Genomic DNA, 23,392 nt, shown 5'->3' with positions numbered 1-23,392 from the left:
AATGTATGCTCATCCATTCTTAAGTAATTGATGTACGACTTGACGTCTTCCACTGTAAGCTCACGTAACAAGTTTTGCTGAATGCTTTTATCGTGTCGTCGTAAAACCCACGGCTTCACCCAGATTAGATTAGTTTTTCGTTCCATAGATCCGTGCTGAGGAGATCCTCGTGGATGTGGAACATGTCGATTTTTTTAAGCTGAAATAACAATACTAATAGTATGAATAAATACAATACATCATTTGCTTTTATTAAAAATTTCGCCAATGGAGTAGAAGGAGTTGGCCAGTAGTAAGTCTTTCAGGCTCCTTTTAAACTGATCTTTATTTGTGACTAAATTTTTTATGTTTGCTGGCAAATTATTGAAGATGAGTGTTCCTGAGTAGTGGATCCCTTTTTGAACTAAAGTAAGTGCGCTTTTAAGTCCTTGTGCAGATCATTTTTGTTCCTGGTATTGTATATATGAACTGAGTTGTTTGTTGGAAAAAGAGATATATTATTTACGACAAATTTCATTAAGAAGTAAATATACTGAGAGGCAGTAGTTAGTATACCCAGTTCTTTGAAGAGGTTTCTGCAGGAGGTCCGTGAATTTACTCCACAAATAATACGTATTACACGCTTTTGGACCTTGAAAATTTTTGTTTGACTTCAAGATTCACCCCCAAAATATTATCCCATATGACATTATGGAATGAAAGTATGCAAGCTTTTTCATTTTTATGTTGCCTATGTCTGCTAACACTCGAATTGCAAATACAGATTTGTTAAGGCCTTTCTGCAGTTCTGTGGTGTGCTCCTCCCAACTGAATTTATTATCAAGTTGTAATCCCAGGACTTTTAAGACTGTCAACCTCGTATGTATGGTTCCATCCCCCCCCCCCCCCCCCCTCTCCACTTCTTTTCCGCATGTGCACACAATGCAATTGGAGTACGTAGAACTGCTGCGGTTAAATAACAAGTTGTTGTCAGCCATCTTGAACTTTGACGAAAAATTTGATGACAGTGTAATACCCCTTGTAGCACTACGTCAAAGATCTTTGTCAAATATATTGGACGGAATATTGGATCACATCTTTGATCAAATCTTTGACAAAGAAATTTGATAGTGTAATACCGGCCTAACAAAAGGAAATGCTGAATTGCTTGGCTCTAGAGTAAAAGAAAAGAACTTATTGGCAGTTGGAACCAGCATATACATGTATAGAAAGAGAGAGCAGCAATTTTCCAAGTTTTTTCGACAAGGGGATTTAGTGTACTGCTCAGACATTCCCAGTCTGATGAAAAAGGAAGACTGGAGGCTGTTTATTGATTCATCCAAAATTAGTTTAAAGGCTGTTTTATTACACGATGATAACATGTATGCATCTATACCTGTTGGACATTCTGTACATATGAAATAAAGCTATGAAAATCTAGAAATAGTGCTAAATAAAATAGACTATTCTGCTCATGGTTGGATGATATGTGGCAATCTAAAAGTAACACGCACGCCCCACGGTCAGCAAGGTGGCGTTACCAAATTTCCATGTTTCTTGTGTGACTGGGACATAAGGGCTTGGGATCAACACTGGTGCAGAAAGAACTGGCCTGTGAGGGAGTCCTTAAAACCTGGTGAGGAGAACATTCTATGCAAAAACCTTGTAGATCCAAAAACACATACTCCTACCACCTCTATGTATAAAGTTAGGCCTGATGAAACAGTTTGTAAAGGCTTTGCCTAAAGATGGACCATGTTTTAAGTATCTCTGCCAAAAGTTTCCACACCTTTCAGAAGCTAAACTAAAGAAGGTGTCATTGTCGGACCTGACATTAGATAATTGATGTTTGATGTTAACTTTGAATCTACAATGACCTTAAATGAGAAAGAAGCATGGATATCATTCAAGCAAGTCGTTACAAAGTTCTTAGGACATGAAAAAGACCCAGAATATGTTTCTATTATAGCTACAGTGTTAAAGAAGTTTAAACCTTTAGGATGTTTAATGAGCCTGAAAGTTCATTTTTTGAACAGTCACCTTGATTACTTCCCAGACAATATGGGAGATGTTAGTGAGGAGCAAGGAGAGTGTTTGTGCCAGGACATTAAAGTGATGGAAAAAAGCTACCAAGGCTGCTGGAACACCAACATGATGGGGGACGACTGTTGGTCACTTCACTGAGAAGTTCAGCAAGCGACTCATTGTAGAAAAAGCTCTACAAGAAGGTTCAAAGAAAAAAGAGAAAGAATACAAAACAATTCCGGCTGACAAGTGAATCCTCTATTAACACATATCATTGTTTTAAGTAGTTTACTGTTAATACAAACATGCTTATGTTGTAACAAAGCGTTTCATTAATTTCCCCGTTTACTGTATAGCATAGGATTTTTATACTATATGATAAAAAGCTTATTGCTCGGGAAACCATTGATGATAACAAAAAAACTAAGGCTAGATTTGGATTCAGTTCATAAAATCTATAAAGATCAGCACTCAAATCAATAAATAAATAAAATTCATTGGCCTTTGTAATTGATTGTTTTCAGTGGTAAAATAAAACTTTTCTTTCAAATAAAATGTGCTATTAATACCAACAAAACATGGTGTGCACACAAGCATCTTCCAACAGCAAAACGTGTCAAATGTTTTAGGTCGAAGACAATGCAATACTTGATAACAACAAACTGCTTTTGATGTGTGTGATGTCCAAATTGTTTACATTTCTGCCAGGTCATAGAAAATATTGTAATTGGTGGTTTGAGGCGTATTACTTTCAAAATAAATTTCCTCTTATGCAAATTTTCTTGTATTGTATTATGTGTGAGGATGTGTGATGAATTTCTTAAATCATTGAGTGTTAGACTCCCATTCAAAATTTAACACTTCAAGGATGTATCACTTAGAAAAAATTCAGTCCCAGAAGACCAGCCATTGATGCCATTGTTCAAAATTTTACTGGCACATTTGTGTTTGATGTCTCTGAAAGCATAACGCACACTAAGAAAGTCAAACTTCAATGTTAATTCTTCAGATTTATTTTAATGTTCTTTTATAGATTATTAATTATGCAGTAATTATGGCAAAAAGTATAATTGTATTTTTAAAAAAAGTACAAAGTGAGTTCTTGAGCAATTTCACACATAATTGGCTTTTCTCTGGGAAAGTCAAAGTACTTGATGGAACATGTATCCAGCTAGATATCACACGAAATATTTTGGGGGGGGGGGGGGGGGGGGGAGGAGCATTGACAGCCAATATTATATGTAAAAGCTTGCCTTTTCTTGTATTTTGAAGATGGGTGCAATTCAGCAACCATTTGCAACAGAAGGTAGTTTTATTCAACCTTTGACCATAGTTCCAACAGATGTACCCATCTTCTTTAGAAATACATGTAATCTGTTTTGACTATTTTCTTTTTGATGCCCACATCTTTGGAATCAGCCTTGGATACCTTCGCAATAAAAAACTTCACTATTTTAACATGGTTGGAATTCAGCAATGATCAGAGATCAGTAAACGAGTCCAAAGTAGCCAACCTGGTGCACCAAAAGGTGGTTTTATTCATCCTTTGACCATGATATTGCTCAATTTGAACCCATCTTCTTTACAACTACATGTAACTCTTTTTGAATACTTTCTATTTGATGTCTATATCTTCAGAAGCAGCCATAGATACCGTGGCAGGCAAAAACTTCAACATTTTGAACATGGCTGCACTTCAGCCATGGTTAGAGATCTGTAAATTAATCCAGAGAAGCCAACCGACTGCAACAAGAGGTTGCTTGTAAATACATGGACATAGAATTGAAAATAGTCAAAACAGGTTCCATGTATTTCTGAAGAAGATGGGTTTACACTGTCAACCATGGCCAAAACTTGAATAAAACCACCTTTTGCTGCAACTGGTTGGCTACTTTGGATTCCTTTACCATTAAGTTTACCTGTTTGTGTGTTTGCACTAGCAATGATTTTGCTACTGGCTGAATACATCGTGTGCTGTGCTCTGAATATCTGCCATTATAGATAGGCCAGTGAGGTCGCGTGACATTAGCTTTGACTGGCTGACAAAAGCAAATCATGCTGTGCACTCTCAATTTCAGTGCTTCGGAAGGTGCTATGCTGGATTTGGTGGAACTCGTGTCCATACTTAGGGAGTATGAAAATATGCAGATCAAAGATCTTTCCAAAATCTATTGTTTTCTGCTCGGTTTCGTTTCCTAAAGTTCTGGGAAGTTTTATGCTAGTGTATAAAAACCATCACCTTTCAAAGGATTGATAAGTTATACAACTCTGAGGGAAAGAGTATTGTCACTTAATATGGAAAAACTGTACTTTCACCTGGGGTACAGAGTATTTTCACCCTGGAAAAATAGTATTTTCAGCTGAAAAAAAGTGAATTTTAGACGAGAAATTCAGAAAAATTGCAGGATTTTTTTCCTTGCCTACACACGCCTCATGGTATTCAAAACTGGACTTTACATTGCTTGAGCTTGAATTAGAATATGTAAATTAACAAATTAAAACTAGTAATAAATGGTAATCAGAATAATATTAAGTGTACTGTTTAATGGTCCATCCACTTACACGTGAAAAGGAATATAACTCTTTTTCCATTTGTAGATCCTCTCTGTCCAAATTTCCAACCATTTTTGATTTGGGTTTTTACATGTACATCAAAGAGTGATAAGACAGAGAACTGTCACAATAAGTACCACAAATGATGACTAAATTTCCTTATAGCCATTCTTAAAATTTTGGAATCTATTCTTTCATATGATTTTATATCTTTTAAGAAGCAGGGATCCAGATGAGGAGTGTTTTCAGCTCCACTGCACTGAAACCGCAGTTTGATAAACACGGAAAATGGCAGAAAGAACCTCCCAATCCATTTTTGTTTTCATTGGATAGTTAAAGGAGTCATTTTAGCTGAAACATTTTTAAAGTGTCCCCCACCCTCACCCCCACCCCCCACTCCAAGTCTCCTCCCAAAGGTTCACACCAATCATCTCTCACTGATGCTTTATCTGATTCACGTTCATACAAGTCTTTAACATTTGCAGTCATGTCTGTGTGAGTTGCGTTTTGTGTGTGTGTGTGTGTGTGTGTGTGTGTGTGTGTGTGTGTGTGTGTGTCGTCTATTCTTGACGAAGGTCTCACGAGCAGAAAGCTTTATTTGTGAGAGTCTTTTGTACCTGTCTGGGACACAGCACTTCTGCTATATAGTGTGGCAACTTTCCTTTTCATAATATTGTTACATTCCATCTAGGATTTTCCATTGTTACATTTTTTAATTTATATTTTTGTAACTAGTCTGGCATGCTTCGCCTTGTGCATCAACTGTCTTTACAGCATTCGTGCCCCTTTCAGTGAGCCTTACAAACAATGACTGGAAAACATACCAGATGTCAACATATACTATATGATCGTTGTCCAAATACGATTGCGTGAGGTCCATAACAACAACTTCACTAATTGGGATTTCTTTATTGCTTGGCTCAGGATTTTTCTCTGTGTAAATATCAAATCCTGAACAGTGGCATTACTTGACTTACATATTTTGAAGAACTTTATCTAATATTTGCCGTTTTTTGGGTATTGAATTGGATGTAGCAGAGTGTACCTCTGAATTTCATGAGGCTTTGATTAGTTGCAATATCTTCTTCAGGATAATAAACACATTGGAAATTTTGTTTGGGATGGTCAAAATAGATTGCAACTTGTTCAGTTGGTTTTTGTTATTAACAAAATGAAGGAACCTAGAAATATATAAGAATATTCTATATTGTGTGACGTCAGAAAAGAAAGAAGTGTGAAATGATTTTTTATTGACCAATATGATTGAAGTGTTGGCTTCTTCACCTGGGCCATACAAATACATGAAGCAAAATATGCTGAATTTCATGATATGTGAACATGTTTACATCTGTACCGCTTTTGTGATCCAGTTACCATGCCTACTAAATGAAATTTAGACTTCAGTGTTTACATCATTATTTCACCAGCTGTATCTATGACATGTATTGTGGTGTCACCGCCAGACACCACACTTGCTAGGTGGTAGATTAAATCGGCCGCGGTCCATTTAGTACATGTCGGACCCGCGTGTCGCCACTGTGTAATCGCAGACCTAGCGCCACCACAAGGCAGGTCTCGTGATACGAACAAGCACTCGTCCCAGTTGGACGGACGACCTCGCTAGCGACTAGATGTACGAAGCCTTTCACTCTCATTAGCCGAGAGACAGAATAGCCTTCAGCTAAGTTAATGGCTACGAACTAGCAAGGCGCCATTAGCCTTACAGTGATTGTAATTAAAGTCTCCTGTGTATAGTCAAGAGCGATGTACCACAATGATTGATTAAAGATAAGTATTAATCCAGCTACGTACTTTTCTTCATAGCATTACTTACGTAGCCTGTTCCAGTACTTGACGCCCGTCGGCGTGTGTGTGTACGCGTGCCTTTCTTTCGGCTACCCGTCACTGTGGACTGGCTGCCTTGTCAGTCCACTTCATGTATGATATACGGAACACCCCATGCATCTGCTGTTACACAGCATAGCACAGATTTATAGTAGTGATTGGTTCACAACATCCCACAGTGCTTGAAGATGACAATATGTCAAAATTGCAGTCGCAATAAATAATATTCTAACAGCCAAAAGCGATAATGATTTCATTTAAAGATGTTGCCCATCTATTTGTTTCTACAGTTACATCCCCACAAAAAGACACATGAACCATTTTTCTGCACGTATCTAAGGGCATTAGTTGTTGAGAGAGATGTCTTTTAACCCCAGGACTGATGCCACTAGAACCAGAAAATGAAATTTTGGAAGATTTATCGTGATTTATTCCCAGTTTCCATGATTTTACCTTCTGTTTTTTAGAAAACACTTGCACCAGTTGCTGCAAAATCTCTGTCACTCTCTGTTTCATTTGTGTCACTGTCAGCACTAGTGTCATTTACATTACTTGTCTTCATTATCAGAAATATCACTTTCAGAAACATCTCTGTCACTTTTACTCGATAATAATATTAGAAAAGGAAAGTTGTTACTCACCATATAGCAGAGATGCTGAGTGATAGGCACAACTGAAAGATTCACACAATTATAGATTTTGGCCATTGAGGCCTTTGTCAGCAACACACACACACACACACACACACACACACACACACACACACACACACACGTCTGCGGTCTCAGACAACTGAAACCACACTGCGAGCAGCAGCACCAGTGCATGATGGGAATGTCGACTGTGTGGGAGTAAGGAGGAGGTTGGGTTGGGGAGGGGGAGTGATAGTATGATGGGGGTAGCAGACAGTGAAGTGCTGAAGTTTAGACAGAGGGCAGGAGAGGAGGTGGTGAGGGGGGGGGGGGGGGGTAAGTAACGGAAAGGAGAGAAATAAAAAGAAATTAAAAGATTGGGTGTGGTGGTGAAATGACGGCTATGTAGTGCTGGAATGGGAACAGGGAGGGGGCTGTATGGGTGAGAACAGTGACTAACGAAGGTTGAGGCCACATAGGATGTATTGTAGGGAAAGTTCCCACCTGCGCAATTCAGAAAAGCTGGTGTTGGTGGAAAGGATTGAGATGAGGGGTATCATGTTTGGCAGTGTGTTCAGCAGCAGGGTGGTTCATTTGTTTTTTGGTCACAGTTTGTCGGTGGCCATTCATGCAGACAGACAGCTTGTTGGTTGTCATGCTTACATAGAATGAAGCACAGTGGTTGCAGCTTAGCTTGTAAATCACATGACTGGTTTCACAGATAGCCCTGCCTTTGATGGGATAGGTGATGTTAGTGACTAGACTGGATTTAGGTGGTGGTGGGAGCATGTATGGGACAGGTCTTGCATCTAGGTCTATTACAGGAGTATGAGCCATGAGTTAAGGGATTGGGAGCAGGGGTTGTGTAAGGATGGACGAGTATATTGTGTAGGTTCGGTGGATGGCGGAATACCACTGTAGGAGAGGTGGGAAGTATAGTGGGCAGGACCTTTCTCATTTCAGGGCACGACGAGAGGTAATCGAAACTCTGGCAGAGAATGTAATTCAGTTGGTCCAGTCCTGGATCATACTGAGTTACGAGGGGACTGCTCCTCTGTGGCTGTGCACTTTGCAAATCTGAACACTAAGTTTTTTGCTGAGCAAACCTAAATTAAACCTGTCTTGAAGGGAACGTGTTACCTGGATGTCGAAAAAAATTTGTGGGGTTGCTTCCAGTTGTGGTAATAAAGTGTGGAAGATAAACAAATTTGTATCAGCTGGACTGGTTTTAGGCACTCTGCTGATTGTACCTTTCTTGTTACTGAATTGTGGAAAGTAGCTGACAAATCAGATATTGATTTTGTCATGGCAGTAATCCATTATTTTGTTGTTTTTTGTTGCCAGGACAAACGAATAACAGTTGGTGATGCTCTGGCTCACCCGTACTTGGACGAGGGCCGCTTAAGATACCACTCCTGCATGTGCAAGTGTTGCTACACGACTCCAGGAGGCCTCAGGCAGTACACACCGGACTTCGAGCCTGTTGCACCCCACAGCTTTGATGATCTGTGGGAGAAGAAGCTGACTTCTGTTCAGCAGGTCAAAGGTTAGTAAATTAAAATATAAACATATTGTCATTGATTGAATTTTGCAGTACTTATGTTCATGACATAGGTAACTACTAACAAATTTATTATAATTTCTGTAAAAGTACACAAAATTGTGAAGAATAGTTCACATTATCTGCGGGCATTAACATCACCAGTTACAATAACCGAGTAACTGCTCTGATGCACTTGTTAAGTATTTTTGTGACCAGTGTGGTATTTTATCTTGTTGGAGAGATGGACAGGTCATGAAGGAATGGCATTTCCAATGTTAGAAGTTAAAAACTGGCTTTTATTTGTACTGTAGAAGTTATTGAACATAATTTCTTGAAGAATATATTTCAGATTTTTTACCGAACACAAGTAGAACATGTCACATACTTCACATTATGCAACTGTGTTTGTTTGCTGTTTCTCAGCTTGATCACTCACTCAGTCACATGCAGTTGAGTGTACCGCGTTTTTTAGAGATAGGAGTAAACAAACATTTTTATCAAGGTAATAATCCACATCAAAGCCTCATTTACAGTTTTCTGTTGAAAACTGTCATTATGTGGTGTACTTTCTGCTGTAGACTGTAAGATACACTGCTCTCACTAAAGACATTAGCACTAGCCCACTTACCAAATGGTGGTTTGCTCTGCAACTGCTACAATCTGAATGTATTCAATTCTTGCATAGACCTGGTTATCAGTGTGATATGAATGACATTGTATTGTGGTACAATACAACTAATTTAAGAGAGAAATACTCTTAATAAAGAGGATTGAATCTGTTCGGCCATGTAGATTTAACTTTTCTTAAGGTTTCCTTAGATAAGCATCTAAATGCCAAAATGGTTCCACCACGGTATTTATAGCCAGTTTCCCTACCTCATCAATATCCAGTTAAGCTAGTGCCTCATAGAAAGGAAAGCTCATTAAAGACATAGTACAAACTTGGACTGACACACACACACACACACACACACACACACACACACACACACACACACACACACACACACACACACACACACACGTGCCTATGCCCTTAGATGGTGCCCGCTGGACTCAAAATGCCAGTGCTCCAGTTCGGTATGTGGACAAGGTTGGGGTGGGGTTTGTGTCCAGTGGGGGTAGAGCGAGAGCTAGTTGGGAGGCAGAAAGAGGGGTAGAGATGGGTGGCTAGCAGCTCAGAGAGAGGCAGCTCGTTTGCCAGCTAGGAAAGTGGGAAGGAGGGATGGTAAGTGATTTACTGGTGTTGGAACCGAAGCAGTGGGGGCACACTGTAGGCTAATGTGGGGAAGTGAATAGGTAGGAGTGATGAGATGGAGGAAGGGGAAATTGTTGGGTCGTGGTTGTGGGAACATTGGGTTACCAGAGAAGCTGCTGGTGAAGGGAAGGATCCAAATGGCCTGGGTTGTTAAGGCCTGGGTTGTTATGCAGCCACTGAAATTAAAGCACATTATGCTCAGTTGCATGTTGTGCCTCTGGGTGGTCAACTTTGTTCTCGACAACAGTTGGTAGTGGTCATTCGTGCTGTCGGACAACTGGTTAGTAGTCACACCGATGTAGAAAGCTCTACAGTGTTTATGTGCGAGTAAAGAGAGAAGTGTCTCCGTGAATTATTAATGGAAACTACTCCAGTGTTCACTTGGAATGATTAGTGGTTCACTTGGAATGATTAGTGAAAACCAAAATCTGGTCTTGAATCTGCTTTACATGAACAGAATTTCCTATTTCTCAATTAATTCGCATTTGCAATAACAGTCAGTGAAGCCTAAACTGCTCCTACAAGAACAATATTGTCTGCTATTCCATTCATTTGTGAATTGCATCAGTATCAAACTATTAAGAGAACCCAAGTTTATTCCTTCAGTGAATAGTAATAATTTGCCAAATTTGCCTTTCATTTGTCATTAACAACCTTCAACAGTTACATAACCGTAACAAAAATATACTGACGAGCTGAAATATTATGATCACTGCACACCGCAATATCGAATGCTGGTCGGTAGAATCGCAGCCACGTGGCGTGCTAAGGAATGTACATAAGCAGAGAGTCCTAGTGATGATACCTGGGCTGCAAATGGGGAAATTGACTGATATAACAGATTCTAACAGAGAATTTTGAATATTTGTATTTAGGGTTTGGGATTTCCCATTTCTCGAAGCAGTCTCATAATTTATACTGCAGCATGCTGTCTTATGCCTTCTCCAAATATAGGAACACCAGTCTTGAATCTTCCAATATTTTTACATTATTTGCCCAAGTGCAAAATAAGATCAGTTGTTTCTCCTTTTTGTTTTTCTTTTTTTCCTGCGATTCTGCAATAACTCCAAACCTCTTTTTCCAGAAATATTTCAAAGATATTTAGGTAGAGTGTAATAAAGTGAACTGCCTATTATCGTGGTAATAAAGTTAACCCCCATATAATCAGTACACTTGATCCTTTTACCTATTTCCTTCTTTAAATAGTAGTATTTAATTCTCATTCCTAGTTTTCTCTTCACATCACTCCTAGGATTCTAAGCTGTATTTAGTGTGCTCCATAGGTCCCTGCTGCTGCCTTCATTGCTTTTGCAGTTACCTGATCATCTCCAGGAGACTTCCTTCCTTTCATTTATTTCAGGGCATTTTCTGCTTCTGTCCAGGTAATTGATAGCACTTGTTGCATGGCGTTTCTCATTCTCCACATTCAGTAACTTTTTCAAATAAATCTTCTTCTCTTTTGTTATTCCTTCTACGGTGTGCATTCAAGTTATAACAGCTGCAGTACCCCCCGCCCCCTCCCCCCAAGAACTAAACACACACAAACTGTGGAACTTGTGTCACTTCCAGTGTAATCTCCCTGCAGTATACTCATTTTTCACAGTGCCAAAGCAACAACCACATAGTGTCCTTCATCATTGGAAAGAACTGAAAGTCTATGTTGTATCACACAAATGGAGAAACAAATGTTTATATATCCTGTTCTCGCAATGAAAATGTCGCCATTCTAAGTATCAAAACCAGTCCTCCCTCTTGCCACTGACACTAAAATTTTGTGTGTCTTACAGTGTAGCTGTCTCTGTCACACATTCGCAGTGAATGCAAGTGTATTTTAAAACAAACTGCATTTTTCTGTCTGTTTACTGTTCTGAGAAACAAAATTGGAGGTGTTGTAACTTGAATGCTTGTCGTGTGCCTGTGATGACAATGGTCCCTTTCTCTGTTTAGATTGCCTTTATCTCCTCACTTTCTGATTTCATACTTTTCAGTATGTTGTAACTATTTTCTGATTTCTTCTAGTGCATATTTCAAATTCCTGGCTGATGGTACCACAACTTTTCTGTTTTTCTCCCACAACTCCTTTTACTTGGAATTTCTTATCTCTTTGTTTCTTTATATCTGTGGCTAAATACTTTGATGACATAATTGACTATTGATGTTTTGAATAAATTCCATTCTTCAACATTTCCAGGACCATTCTTGCAACATTTTGTCTTACCAAATTTTAAATGGCTCTCCTTATTCTCATCTTCTTTCAGCTTCTTTTTCTTTATCCTAGGCATTCTTCATCATTTTTAGTTCATAGTCAAAAAGTGTTTTAAGTTTTGGATCACAGTTACATCTAGTGATCTTGTGAGTACATTTTGGGAATGAGATGGCAGCAAAAAGCGCAGTTGGAAGGGGAGTCGGGCAAGGCTGTTGCCTCTCTACAGTACTGTTAAACATATATTTGGAGCATATCATTCAGAAATGTTTGAGGAATGTAGGCTGTTGGTAGGAGGACAGAATGTATTCGATTTGCGGATGATGTGGTGGTATTGGCAGAGAACGAAAAAACTGTGACTGGAATGTTAAAAAATTTAAATAAGGCCTTTGAGGAATTCAGAATGAGAATTTATAAGAAAAGGACAAACTGTATTGCAATAAGTGCAAGAAAAGTAAGAACAACTATAAAGTTGGGACAGGAAGATAAAGAACAAGTTAGTGCTTTCAAATGTCTGGTAAGCATTATTAGGGATGACGCGAGACGTAATAAGGTGGAACCCGTATAGCAGTTGCCAAGAAGGCAATTATTAGGGAGAGGGTACATAGACAGAGACATGAGAACAAGACAGGTGAGGTGCTTCATGTAACATGTCACTATATGGAGCAGGGGCATGGACACTGAGAAAAGAAGAAGAAAGAAGAATAGAAACGTTTGAAATGTGGATATGGAGGAGGATGGGAGGGATAAAATGAGTGGAGAAATGAGGAGGTATTGAGAAGAAAGGGAGAAGAGAGAGAAATTTTAAAGATAATCAGAAGAAGATAATGCAGTTGGCTTGGACATTGGATGAGAAGAGATTGTTTACTGATGGATGCTGTAGAAAGAATTGTGAGTGGAAGAAAAACAATAGAACGCAGAAAATACCAGATGGTAAATAGTATAAGAGTAGGAAACTACTATGAGAAAACAAAGAATGACAGGAATGCAAGGAGAGCTACAAGTGGATCACAAAAATATTTCTGACACAAAAATGTAGGAAACTTGCTGCTTCAGTATTCCTAGTTCCATAGGCTCCCCATCACTAACTCACCACCAGACCTGTTTGTTCCATCTTCTGCATTCAAATTGGTACATCATCATGACATCCTCCTGTTGTAGCTTTGTCTCATCGTTCCAGCCTTGTTGAGATGCATATATTTCAATTACTGTGAAGTTGGTGTTCCCAGTTGTTATTGTAGACTTGATTATTTTGGCACTTATCGAAGTAACATCAGTGACAGTAGCGATATTCGTGTGGAGTACCACACCTACTCCATTTTGAGCCTCCTTTCTTTGGCCGTACTAGTAGAACTTAAAGTAGCCCTCAACAAATTTGTACTAGTATATTTTCACTTTGTTTCAGTGGACCTAAATGTATGAATCTTCCTCCTCTTTGTCAAATCCAATATCTTCTGTCTGTCTGCAAAGATTGTCACATTATTTTTATGTTCATACCGAGTGTTGTTTCTTGTAGTTCTCGCAATTCCCGGATATCTATCAGACTCGAGAGGTTTATTATTCTTTACCGGCACAAGAAGTTGGGTTCTTTTTATATCTGAGGCTCACTCTGTGGTTGAAAGCAATACAAATAGTTATTCTTTAGCTGTTCTTGTAAGGCTAATGCATCAGAGTATTTTCTGTCTGGGTTGATTCCCTTGGCCTACAAACATCCCACTATGCCACAAAGCCTTGATTCTTTTCTTCATTAGTTCACAGTAAGATAGGGTCTGTGTGCATGTCATATTGGGTATTTAACTGACACTGCTGAATTGTAGGACACCATTAGGGACCTCACAAGGGGTGGTCGAATCCAACACGTTGAAAATTACCCTGGGAGAATACACCAAAAGAAATGTATGGTCGAAAAATGTCGAAGTTGCTCGTTTCTGCTCCTTATAACTGCAGTTTTCACAGCCTTTCCAGCCTAGCTGCATATCAGCATCTGTGGCAAGAGAGTGTAGCACCGCATGTCACAAAAATCCCAGGTTACACACATGTGAATTTTGATAGCTATATCATACCAAAAACATCATGTCTAATTAATTTTTGAACAACGTGCTGTTCATGTCGACAGCTAAACTGTTGCGGATGTAATTCTTACGAAGATGACCAGCAGAGTGAAAAAAATGAAGACGGTATTTGATGTTAACATTACAAATAAAACCTGTCGGTTGGTACCTTAATTTGTTGAAATGAAATATTTCTTGCACGTAGATAATTTTATAAGAATTGCTGTAGCATAGTCCTCATGATAATTTTCGAATAATATGTTTCAGTAACGGTGTAACAATTCCTTGTTTGTTCCCTGTAGTCATCCCAAAAATGTGAAATTTCTGTTGAAGTATGAAAACAAACATTTTACATCGGGCATACCTGATAGAACAACAATTGGTGCTTTCAAGCACTTCACGGTACTTGTTTGATTTAGACAGAACTGGGACGGAATAAGAAACTGTCCCAGCTGTCGTGCTGTGTACAAGGTATATTCGACACAGTTTGCGAAATGTAGTGATGCAACTGATAATTCATAAACGATTGAAGTTTAAGGATAATATCCCACTGATAAAACCTGGAATGGTAGAGGCTTATAGGAAATTATATTGTCTGGTAGTTTTCTGAAAAATGCTTTCTACTGACAAAAAAATCAAGATATTGAATCACATTAGTAGTTCCAGCTGAAACCCAAAGTATATCGACAGTCTTTTCATCGTCCTCAAAGATCGAGGTGTCGTCATGTCCAGACCGAGAATCCCCCAAAGGCAATGAATTATATTCTGAAACTTGTAGGAAGACATTTTGAATATAATGTTAGAAATTATTCTTTCCAATTTTTCCAGATTTTGATAGTGGTTGCAAGATTTTCACAGCTAAACAGTCCTTTTTTCTTTAATTTTTGGACCTAATTTGCCTTGAGGTTCCTAAAGCTGCAAAAGTTCCTAAGGCTGCAAAAACAATAATCCCCTGATACTTACCACTGACATTATTGTATAAAAATGTGTCATAAAGCTGTAGTAGGGGTGTACATTTCTCCAGCCACGTGGCCATTGTCAGTTTTAAACATAAAAAATCGTACAGTGTGTCCTAACAGCTAAAGTGTTTACATTGTATTTCTGTACTCTCGTGTAAACTTATTTGCAGTTAGCCATATCTTTCACACAAAAAAGAATAGGTTATTTAAATAACTTTTGAGGTAGGATTGTACGAAAAATAAGTTGGGCAGTCAGAAATGCCTATTTTCTGGAGGTGATGGGGAAATTTTGTGGTGTGGAACCACATCCTTATCGTTGGTGACGGATATTAATTTTCAGTCTTTTAGGGGAGCTGGTTGCATTTTGTTGTACCGGTGGGTGTTAGGAGGCCAGTGCAGACAAGGGTTTCGTAGGTGGTGGGTGGTGGGTGGTGGGTGGTGGGTGGTGGGTGGTGGGTCAGGTCTCTGGAATGAAGTGAGCGTAGGGCTGAGGTTAGTGAAAATTGTGGCTGCAGGTATTTCCAGTTCTGCACTCACCTACTTCCATCCCATTTCGAGTCCTCTGTCGTCATCTTTGTCGTGACAATTTTATTCTGTTTGTATTTCACTCTGTGATGTTTCCTCCCCCGTATCACAATTTGCAGCTGCCTACATGGTGACAATCTGTCTTTGGCACCGTGTTTCTCTCCCCTCCCTCTTAGAGCCCTCGCAACACCCTTCCTTCTGGTCCCCACATCCTCGTTCACCTCAGATTGCTCCATCCTAATATAGCTCTCGACCCAGTTCTCAGCATCTTATTCTGTTTTTTTTTTTTATAGTTGTATTATATTGTTCTGTAACTGTGCTGTAACAGATGCTGTTTATCGGAAGGAAATGTAGGCTTGCTGTGAGCTTTTTCTTTTATGTGGTATTAGTGTATGCATTATTTCTTTAGCTAAGTGTTGACAATATATATATGATTTTCTTGTCTTTCAGGTTATATTTAATTATTGTCAATTAATACCTTTTTTTCCTTTTTTATTTACAGAGGAAATGCACAAGTTTATTGCAGAACAACTGAATACCAGTAGAGTCCCGTTGTGCATTAATCCTCAATCTGCAGCTTTCAAGAGTTTTGCCAGGTAAGGCTGCAACCACAGCCACAAGAGGCAAACATCTGGAGGGCCTTCTCTTCTCCTACTTCATCCCTTCCCCGATAATGATCGATAAAGCTCTATGTCGTACTCCGGACATGCTGAGAGGGTACAGTCCACACCTTCCTGTACTTACTATACGTTATTCACGTGCAGGCAATGCTCGATCAGCTCCCGACGACACTCGCTCACGAGTATTTGTCCTCGGTTTGGCAGAATCCTTCTTCTTCTTTGTTTGAAAGTTTACTGCTAGGGCAAAGAGAAAAAAGTTTATTCTGTGTTCCTTTCTGAAAGTTGAATCGAGGGTTGGCTGAGCTGTAAGTTTGTGTTAAGAGATATGTTGTAAACTGCAGATAATGCAGCATGTGCTTATAAAATGAACTATAGATTAATATGTTAGAAAGACTAGAACATTTTGTGAGCTTAGTCATGAAATGGAATGTTCATTAACCTAAATGGTGTGTGGTTGTAAAAATTTAACATTTTGGTTTCTCTCTCTCTTTTTTAGCTCTACAGTTGCCCACCCGTCTGAACTACCTCCCTCGCCCCATCAATGGGAGTGACGCTATCCTCATCCTAGCATCCAATTGTGAAAATGTCTAGAATATTCTCGTTCTCGCCCGGTTGTTGGGTTGCTTCTCTTCCACATGTGGCAGCCGAGTGGGGTATGGTTTGCACCTAATGCAAATTAATAACTTAACATACCTGAATTTTGATTCCAGACTAATCTTCACAAACTAACGTTTCTAAACGTGGTGGTGAAGTGTGTAGGAGTGTGGCTGTCGGGAGAGTAAGGACACATCATGATGGCAACCGTCAAAAATAAAAGATTTCGTATTGTTGGTAAATACTAATAAACAAATTGGGAAGTGTAAATAGTGAACTGTGCCTCTGTATATACCGAGATGTGATTGTATTAATGATGCCATTACATGCAATCAGTGCAGTGTTAATGAACAAGTGAAAATGTGTGTGACAGTCATTTGATATTTGCTTGAAAATGTGGTATTAACTCTGACAGGCCTGTTCAGAGAGTAACCGTGTCAAGTGGCAAAAGAAGTGTGTGTTCATTAGTACTGACTGAACACTGTATTCAAACTGTGTGTGTGTGTGTGTGTGTGTGTGTGTGTGTGTGTGTGTGTGTGTGCGCGCGCGCGCGTGCACACTTGTGCGCCAGTGGATTTGTACACAAAATAATGGTATCTGCCTAGTATCTGGAAGGCAGTTTCATGGTAAATCAGTGCATTTGATACAAAATTTATTTGACTGTTAATTTATCTACTTAATAAGGCATGTATCTTTATTTATGTATTGTAAAAATATTTAGTGGTGAGTTATCATTTATATCTGAGACTGCAGTGCATTCAAATTTTCTGGTGTTTAAATAGTGAGATCTGAAATTGGTTTCTTTCAGTTACTGCATTGCTTCTTCCTTATCTGTGTCCTAACTCATAAAACACTTTCTTGATATGTCTGTAGTTCCAGTTGGCTAACACGTTTCCTTGTCTTATTTCACCTTCATTATAGTTGTAGCATAAATTTAAGTGCTGCTTAAGTTGTGGGCATAGCAAGATGCATAGTAACTGTTAGTGTAGGAGACTAAGTTAACTGATGGGGAAATATCTGATACTGATGTTCATAAAGTAGTGACACATCATTATGTTTTAATATAGGAAAGAGGTTTGCTAATTGTAATTTTTGTGTGTTTCATCTGTTGTGTGAGGACTTTGCGATGTGAAGATGTATAGTAGCTTTTAACAGTATGTTATGTTTTTAATTATTATTTTTAGCTATGAAGCAGAATAAAAAAAATCTCATGGCTCTGTTAACTTGTGTTTTGTGTTGGGCTTACATTTATGTTTGCATTTAATATTTTCAACAGCATTAGAAATAATGTGTTACGTAGTAAGATTTCTCTCTCTCTCTCTCTGTCTGTCTGTCTGTCTGTGTGTGTGTGTGTGTGTGTGTGTGTGTGTGTGTGTCTGTCTGTCTGTCTGTCTGTGTGTGTGTGTGTGTGTGTGTGTGTGTGTGTGTGTGTGGTTGTAAACTCGTGTCTCAAACGGTATAAAATTTGCAGGCCCCTGTAGATCACCGCTTGCCTTCAGGTTGTGTGTTGTCATTATTACTCTTGCGTTCTTTCTTGTACATAAGATAAGGAGAGCCAGTCATTGTGACTGACTTGTTTTGTTATTATTAATGTTTAGCTGTAATACATCCTGCTATGCCCTGTTTTAAAGCTCTTAATGCAATACAATGCGGAACATTTTGTTTGCAATTGTATCCACCGATCTCATAACACCAATTAGTCAGATTTTTATCAGTTTATTTCTTAGAGCATTGTTGCTTAGTTGATGTATTTGAACTCTCTTAATGAATGTTTCCTATTATTTTAGTTATTAGGGTACGAGAGGATTGATTTTGTGTTCCTCTGGTCAATATTTTAAAGTGTGAGCATTGTGAGGCTTGAGTGTGAGAGCTTTGTATTACTTTCAGATTTATTGAAAATGACTTCTTAAACTAGGCGATAAAATGTTTCCCTAGTGAACTGACTTGTGTGCATTTAATGTATTACCTACATTTTATGGTAGCAGCTGACCACCAAATTTGAAAAAAAATTAACATTTGTAACTGATGTACTGCATTACAATATGTCTATAAGGATTACTTCAGAATAGCAGACTTTTGATGAGGAAAATCACTATATACACACATAAATTGTAATTTGAAAAGGTAAAGAAGAATTTTAAAAATAGGAAATGTATGTATTTGTGTGTTGTATTAAGATACAAAGCTTTGTGAACATTTTTTAATTATTTTACATCCTGTCTTCCACAAATTACTGAATTAGCTTGTATAGAAAAAGTTGCTTACATAATGAGTCATTTCCTTTTCTTTGCTCATGCAGAAAAATATAGTTTTAAGAAAATGTTACAGTGAAAGCATTGTAATTGCATTAGGTAAAAAAATGTTCACTATTGCTACATTGGTACAGAAAATGTATGTGTGTAGCTCTGAGTTGTTTTAGAGCTCATATTAATATTCTCAGTAAAATCTTACAGTACATCAAATGTTGAGATTTATGTTAATCCCACAAACTGAGGCCTTACCAAATACTGTCAGTATAGTATATACAGTAGGTAACAAATGAACTTGTGTGATTTCCTGTGTGTATATGTCACGATTACTCAATGTCTGGAGTGAAAAAGAAAGACTTTTCATCTGGGTGTTTATTATTATCGCCAAAGTGTGAGTAAGAAAATATTCAGCTTATCTTCTTTATGTGTTTTAGAAGGTGTATGGAACTTTGCCCTTTTTTCCCCCTTCATGGATGTAGGTATGAGCAAATGTTGTATTTACTTTAATTTTCCACCAGTCACTGCCATTTGTATCTGGTCTATGGGTCATATTTCCAATTGCTGGAACAGAGTTGTTCCTGTATGGAGGGAATGAATCATTCCTTATATACAATATAATTAGCATATAAGCGAAACCTTAATGGAGGTTTCCCAGCAATTTCTGTTGCTGTGTGGCTTGGGATCAATCTTTAATAGCTCACAGCATTTCTCTGCTTCTCATTTAACAACTGTGCATCATATGCACATTGCATTATATCATTACAGTTAAAGTACACTGGAGAAGTTTTACTTATTATGAGTGCAGTGTTAATGACAATTATTGTACAGTGCACTATTTCATTAATGAGGAGGATTTTATAAGTAAAGTTGAGTAGATAAACTGCAAAAGAATGTAGATTCACTGTTCCATAATTGTAGCTTGAAATAACACCCCGAAAAGTTTAAAAAAGGAGCCTTATATAAAACACTTGCTTTCCTGTATGTCCATTTTTACTTCAGTATGTGTCGGTTTGACATAGTGACAAATATCGTGAAATAAAATGTACATAATACTATAGATTTAAAAAAAAATAAAAATTTTAAATCATTATAGTAGGGATGAAAATCAGGAAAGAATAAGTAAGGTAGATGAGTTTATTTTAACTAACAATTCTCAGTGTTTAAGTAGCCATATTATAAGACAGTTATGTCAGGGAAGTTGCTCATGTCATTACTGAAATGTTGACGATTGTAGTTTTTGTGGTGTAATACTTTTGCTCATCTCTGTAATTGTCACATTTCACCAATTGTATATCAGGAGTGGTTATGTAGTGGACAGCACCAGTCTCTTCCTTAATGTAAATATTGTAAAATACATTGTCATTATATGTTATGTGTGTAGGGTGAAGGTTTTTGCAACTTTGCTCTATAAGAATCATCTCACTTAAGTAATGTTGTACTCTATTTATTCTGTGTTCATGGGATGGTTCTTACAGACATATTTTTTTAATACTTTAGATTGACTCTAATATATGGCTACCATTGCTGTAGTAAAAGAAGTTGCCGAGTTTTGGTAGTGACTTGAATTTGAAAGGCCAGTTATTTCATTAGCTTTGCCTGCAAACTGATAAATGTAATTTATTGACAGCTGACAAAGTACTAGGAGAACACAGCCCTCCAGTCGTATGCAACAAGTGACAATCTGGAAGCTTTGCTGAATCCTGTAAAAATATCTGTATGTTTACAATTAACAAACCTGTGCCAGGATGCACATATGGAAAATTTTTGTAACATGAAAATTCCGTTTAATGGAAATACATATTTGATAAACCTATTTACAGTGTTGTGATATTCATTGGAGAAACATTTATTGGTCACTAATTTAATTATGACAGAGAATGACTAGATGTGTACTACCTTAAGCATTATTTACGGGATGGAACTTGAATATCTTTTGGAACCTTCTCCTACCATATGAACCTGTAATCATAGTCTGTTAAAATAAGATGTGTTAGATTTGTGCTGCATCAAGTATATTTTGTGAGGACTACAAAGTGATAGGAAGTAGATTATGCGGGTTATCGTGCCACTATCTACAGTGAGAGTTCTCAATTATGCTCAAGAGTTTAGTAGACAGAAGGTTTGAAAGTAAACTTGAAAGGTAATTGTGAATATCTGTCAAATAACTTTCCTAGTAGGATAATGTGTCCTCACTGTAGGCATTGGGAGTCTGTGGGCACGTAATAAAATATGTGCTGTGTGAATGGGTAATATTGTGGGAACTGAAGACATATTTATGTAAACTGAAAATAAAATAATATTATTGTTTACAGGAGTTCAAGAAATTGTTCTGAAACGATATAAATAACTTAGAAAAGGGATAAAGATGATACTTTGATGCGTACTTAGTGTGTGGAATGCAGTTTACAGTAACCTGTATTTACTTATTATTGAAAGGAGATTTGACTAGGAATTACATTAAAAATTTATTTAAGAAAAATTTGCGCAATATTTTCATAATTTCCCTGTATTATACTGTAAGGGATTTAGATTCTTTAAAGTAGATATAGTCTTAATGTGAATAGTTATGGTTCACAGTGAACAAAAACAGGAGAAGTGATTCAGCATATTAGACTTACTGACACATACATAAATAAAGACACCATCTTCAGTCATTCCTGTTTATTTACAATGTTAGAACTAAGATAAATAGAGTATTATTTGTTTGAGAGGTGCAGTAAAGTGAATGTAGTATTGTATCAAAGCTCCCAGTTCATCACTTGTAAGGAGGGAACACAATTTTGAGACACTAGTTTGACTGAAGAGCAACATAGTTTTCTATAATGGCTAGTATTAACTGTTTTGCTGACAATATTTGTGTAAAATTAAAGAAAATCATATATGCAGGTTTACTTGCACTCTGTATGCATTTCAAGCTGCAGCATGTACAATTGTAGTTGTACGAATTGTTTGTTTTTGCACTCATGGTGTAAATCGGCAGAGACACTGACAGTCATTAACTTTGTTATTCCAGAATTAATTTTAAACTACATGCTCATCTGCACACACGCACAGGCACACACTCACTCTCTCTCTCTCTCTCTCTCTCTCTCTCTCTCTCTCTCTCTGACACACACACACACACACACACACACACACACACACACACACACACACACAGCAGTAAACCAGTTACGTGTTAAGTAGGAGAAACAGTAGTGGATATTGCTGTACAGCTGGCCACTGGTCTGGAGGGATAAGGTACATTATTTTAGTAAGGATTGTGTGTGTGTGTAGTCTGCACAAAACAAACCAGAACACATGGTAACTGTGTACTGCCTGGCAGATCAAAAATGTACTGCAAGCTGATGTTCTCACCAATGTAATTTCAGTTTCGTTGTTGAGTTTTAGCTGTGATCATTGTTTGTTTAGCTGTTTTACATAGTGTAATTCCACCATTTTAATTAAATTTGTCATTTGTACATGGTACTTGATGCTGGTCATCACTTTTTCGTTTGTCTTGTAGCTAAATGAATATTGCACGTGCCTTGAAAGTAAAAATTTGAAAATACATCATCACAAAGAGCAAGTAATTTGCCATGTTCTTCTTCAAGATTTGGTAAAAAAATTTAATGTCATATTTTTTAAAGGTATTTTTTGTAAAGATGTGATGTGCTTGTTCTCTGTGGCTGGTTTTTAGATGCTGATCAGTTTGAAATGGCTGCTTGATTGGTAGTCATAAAAGAGCTGAGTTTTCTGCTGCTAGTTATACTAATTAAAAAGAAATACCGTCCAACATTATTGTCAAATCCAGGAGTGTTTTATGAATGCTGTCATGCTGTTCATATGTCTCTGTCTGATTTATCAACTGACCAACTGATATGTTTTACCCTCCATAAGGATCTGACTGTGTAAAATATAAACCAATAATAAAACACCAGAAGCTCTGATTGCGTTGTGCTGACACATGTAGTCTGTGTTTCATAATGAGTTGTGACGTGTGTGGGCTTAAATAAATATTTAAATAAGACTTAGTAGATTAAAAGACTGGTGTCTTTGTTATACCTCATTAATTCTGTGTAATCTTTCAGAAAAAAGCACAAGAAAATTTCAGTGTTTACTGCCAAGTAGGGAGAAAATATAAAAAGAAAATAAACACTTTTGTCTTTGTGTATACATTTGTTTTTTTGATCATTATTAAATCTCCTGCATCTGATTAGATTCAGTGTGGAACATGGCGCGTTTACTTGAAACTGAATGCAGACATCCAGTTCGTCTAGAGTGAAAATTCCAGTTTAAAGTTCCATTATAGACTGTCAGTTAATTTTTGTTCATTTCCTCCATGCTTTTATCGTTCACAGGCATTAGAAACAAAAT

General features: G+C 37.7%; 1 protein-coding gene across 2 annotated transcripts in view; it reads left to right on the top strand.

The window, feature by feature from the left end:
- The window catches only part of LOC126460616 (serine/threonine-protein kinase NLK), a 450,646-nt gene extending 427,455 nt beyond the window's left edge, over positions 1-23,191 (top strand). Inside the window, exons 8-10 of one of the 2 annotated variants that reach the window (XR_007585943.1) lie at positions 8,379-8,580; positions 16,076-16,290; positions 16,690-23,191. Coding sequence is in view for 1 of the 2 variants with exons in the window: in XM_050095928.1 (XP_049951885.1) it covers positions 8,379-8,580; positions 16,076-16,169; positions 16,690-16,744 (351 nt within the window). In the remaining variant the exon portion in view is untranslated. The remainder of the gene's footprint in view (positions 1-8,378; positions 8,581-16,075; positions 16,291-16,689) is intronic. The other variant, XM_050095928.1, reaches the window with a different exon arrangement.
- Positions 23,192-23,392: the final 201 nt, after the last annotated feature.

This window comes from Schistocerca serialis, chromosome 1 (genome assembly GCF_023864345.2).
Source record: "Schistocerca serialis cubense isolate TAMUIC-IGC-003099 chromosome 1, iqSchSeri2.2, whole genome shotgun sequence".
In the NCBI taxonomy this organism is placed as follows: domain Eukaryota; kingdom Metazoa; phylum Arthropoda; class Insecta; order Orthoptera; family Acrididae; genus Schistocerca; species Schistocerca serialis.
Note: the sequence above shows the minus strand (reverse complement) of the source record. Positions and strands in the feature narration are given on the sequence as shown.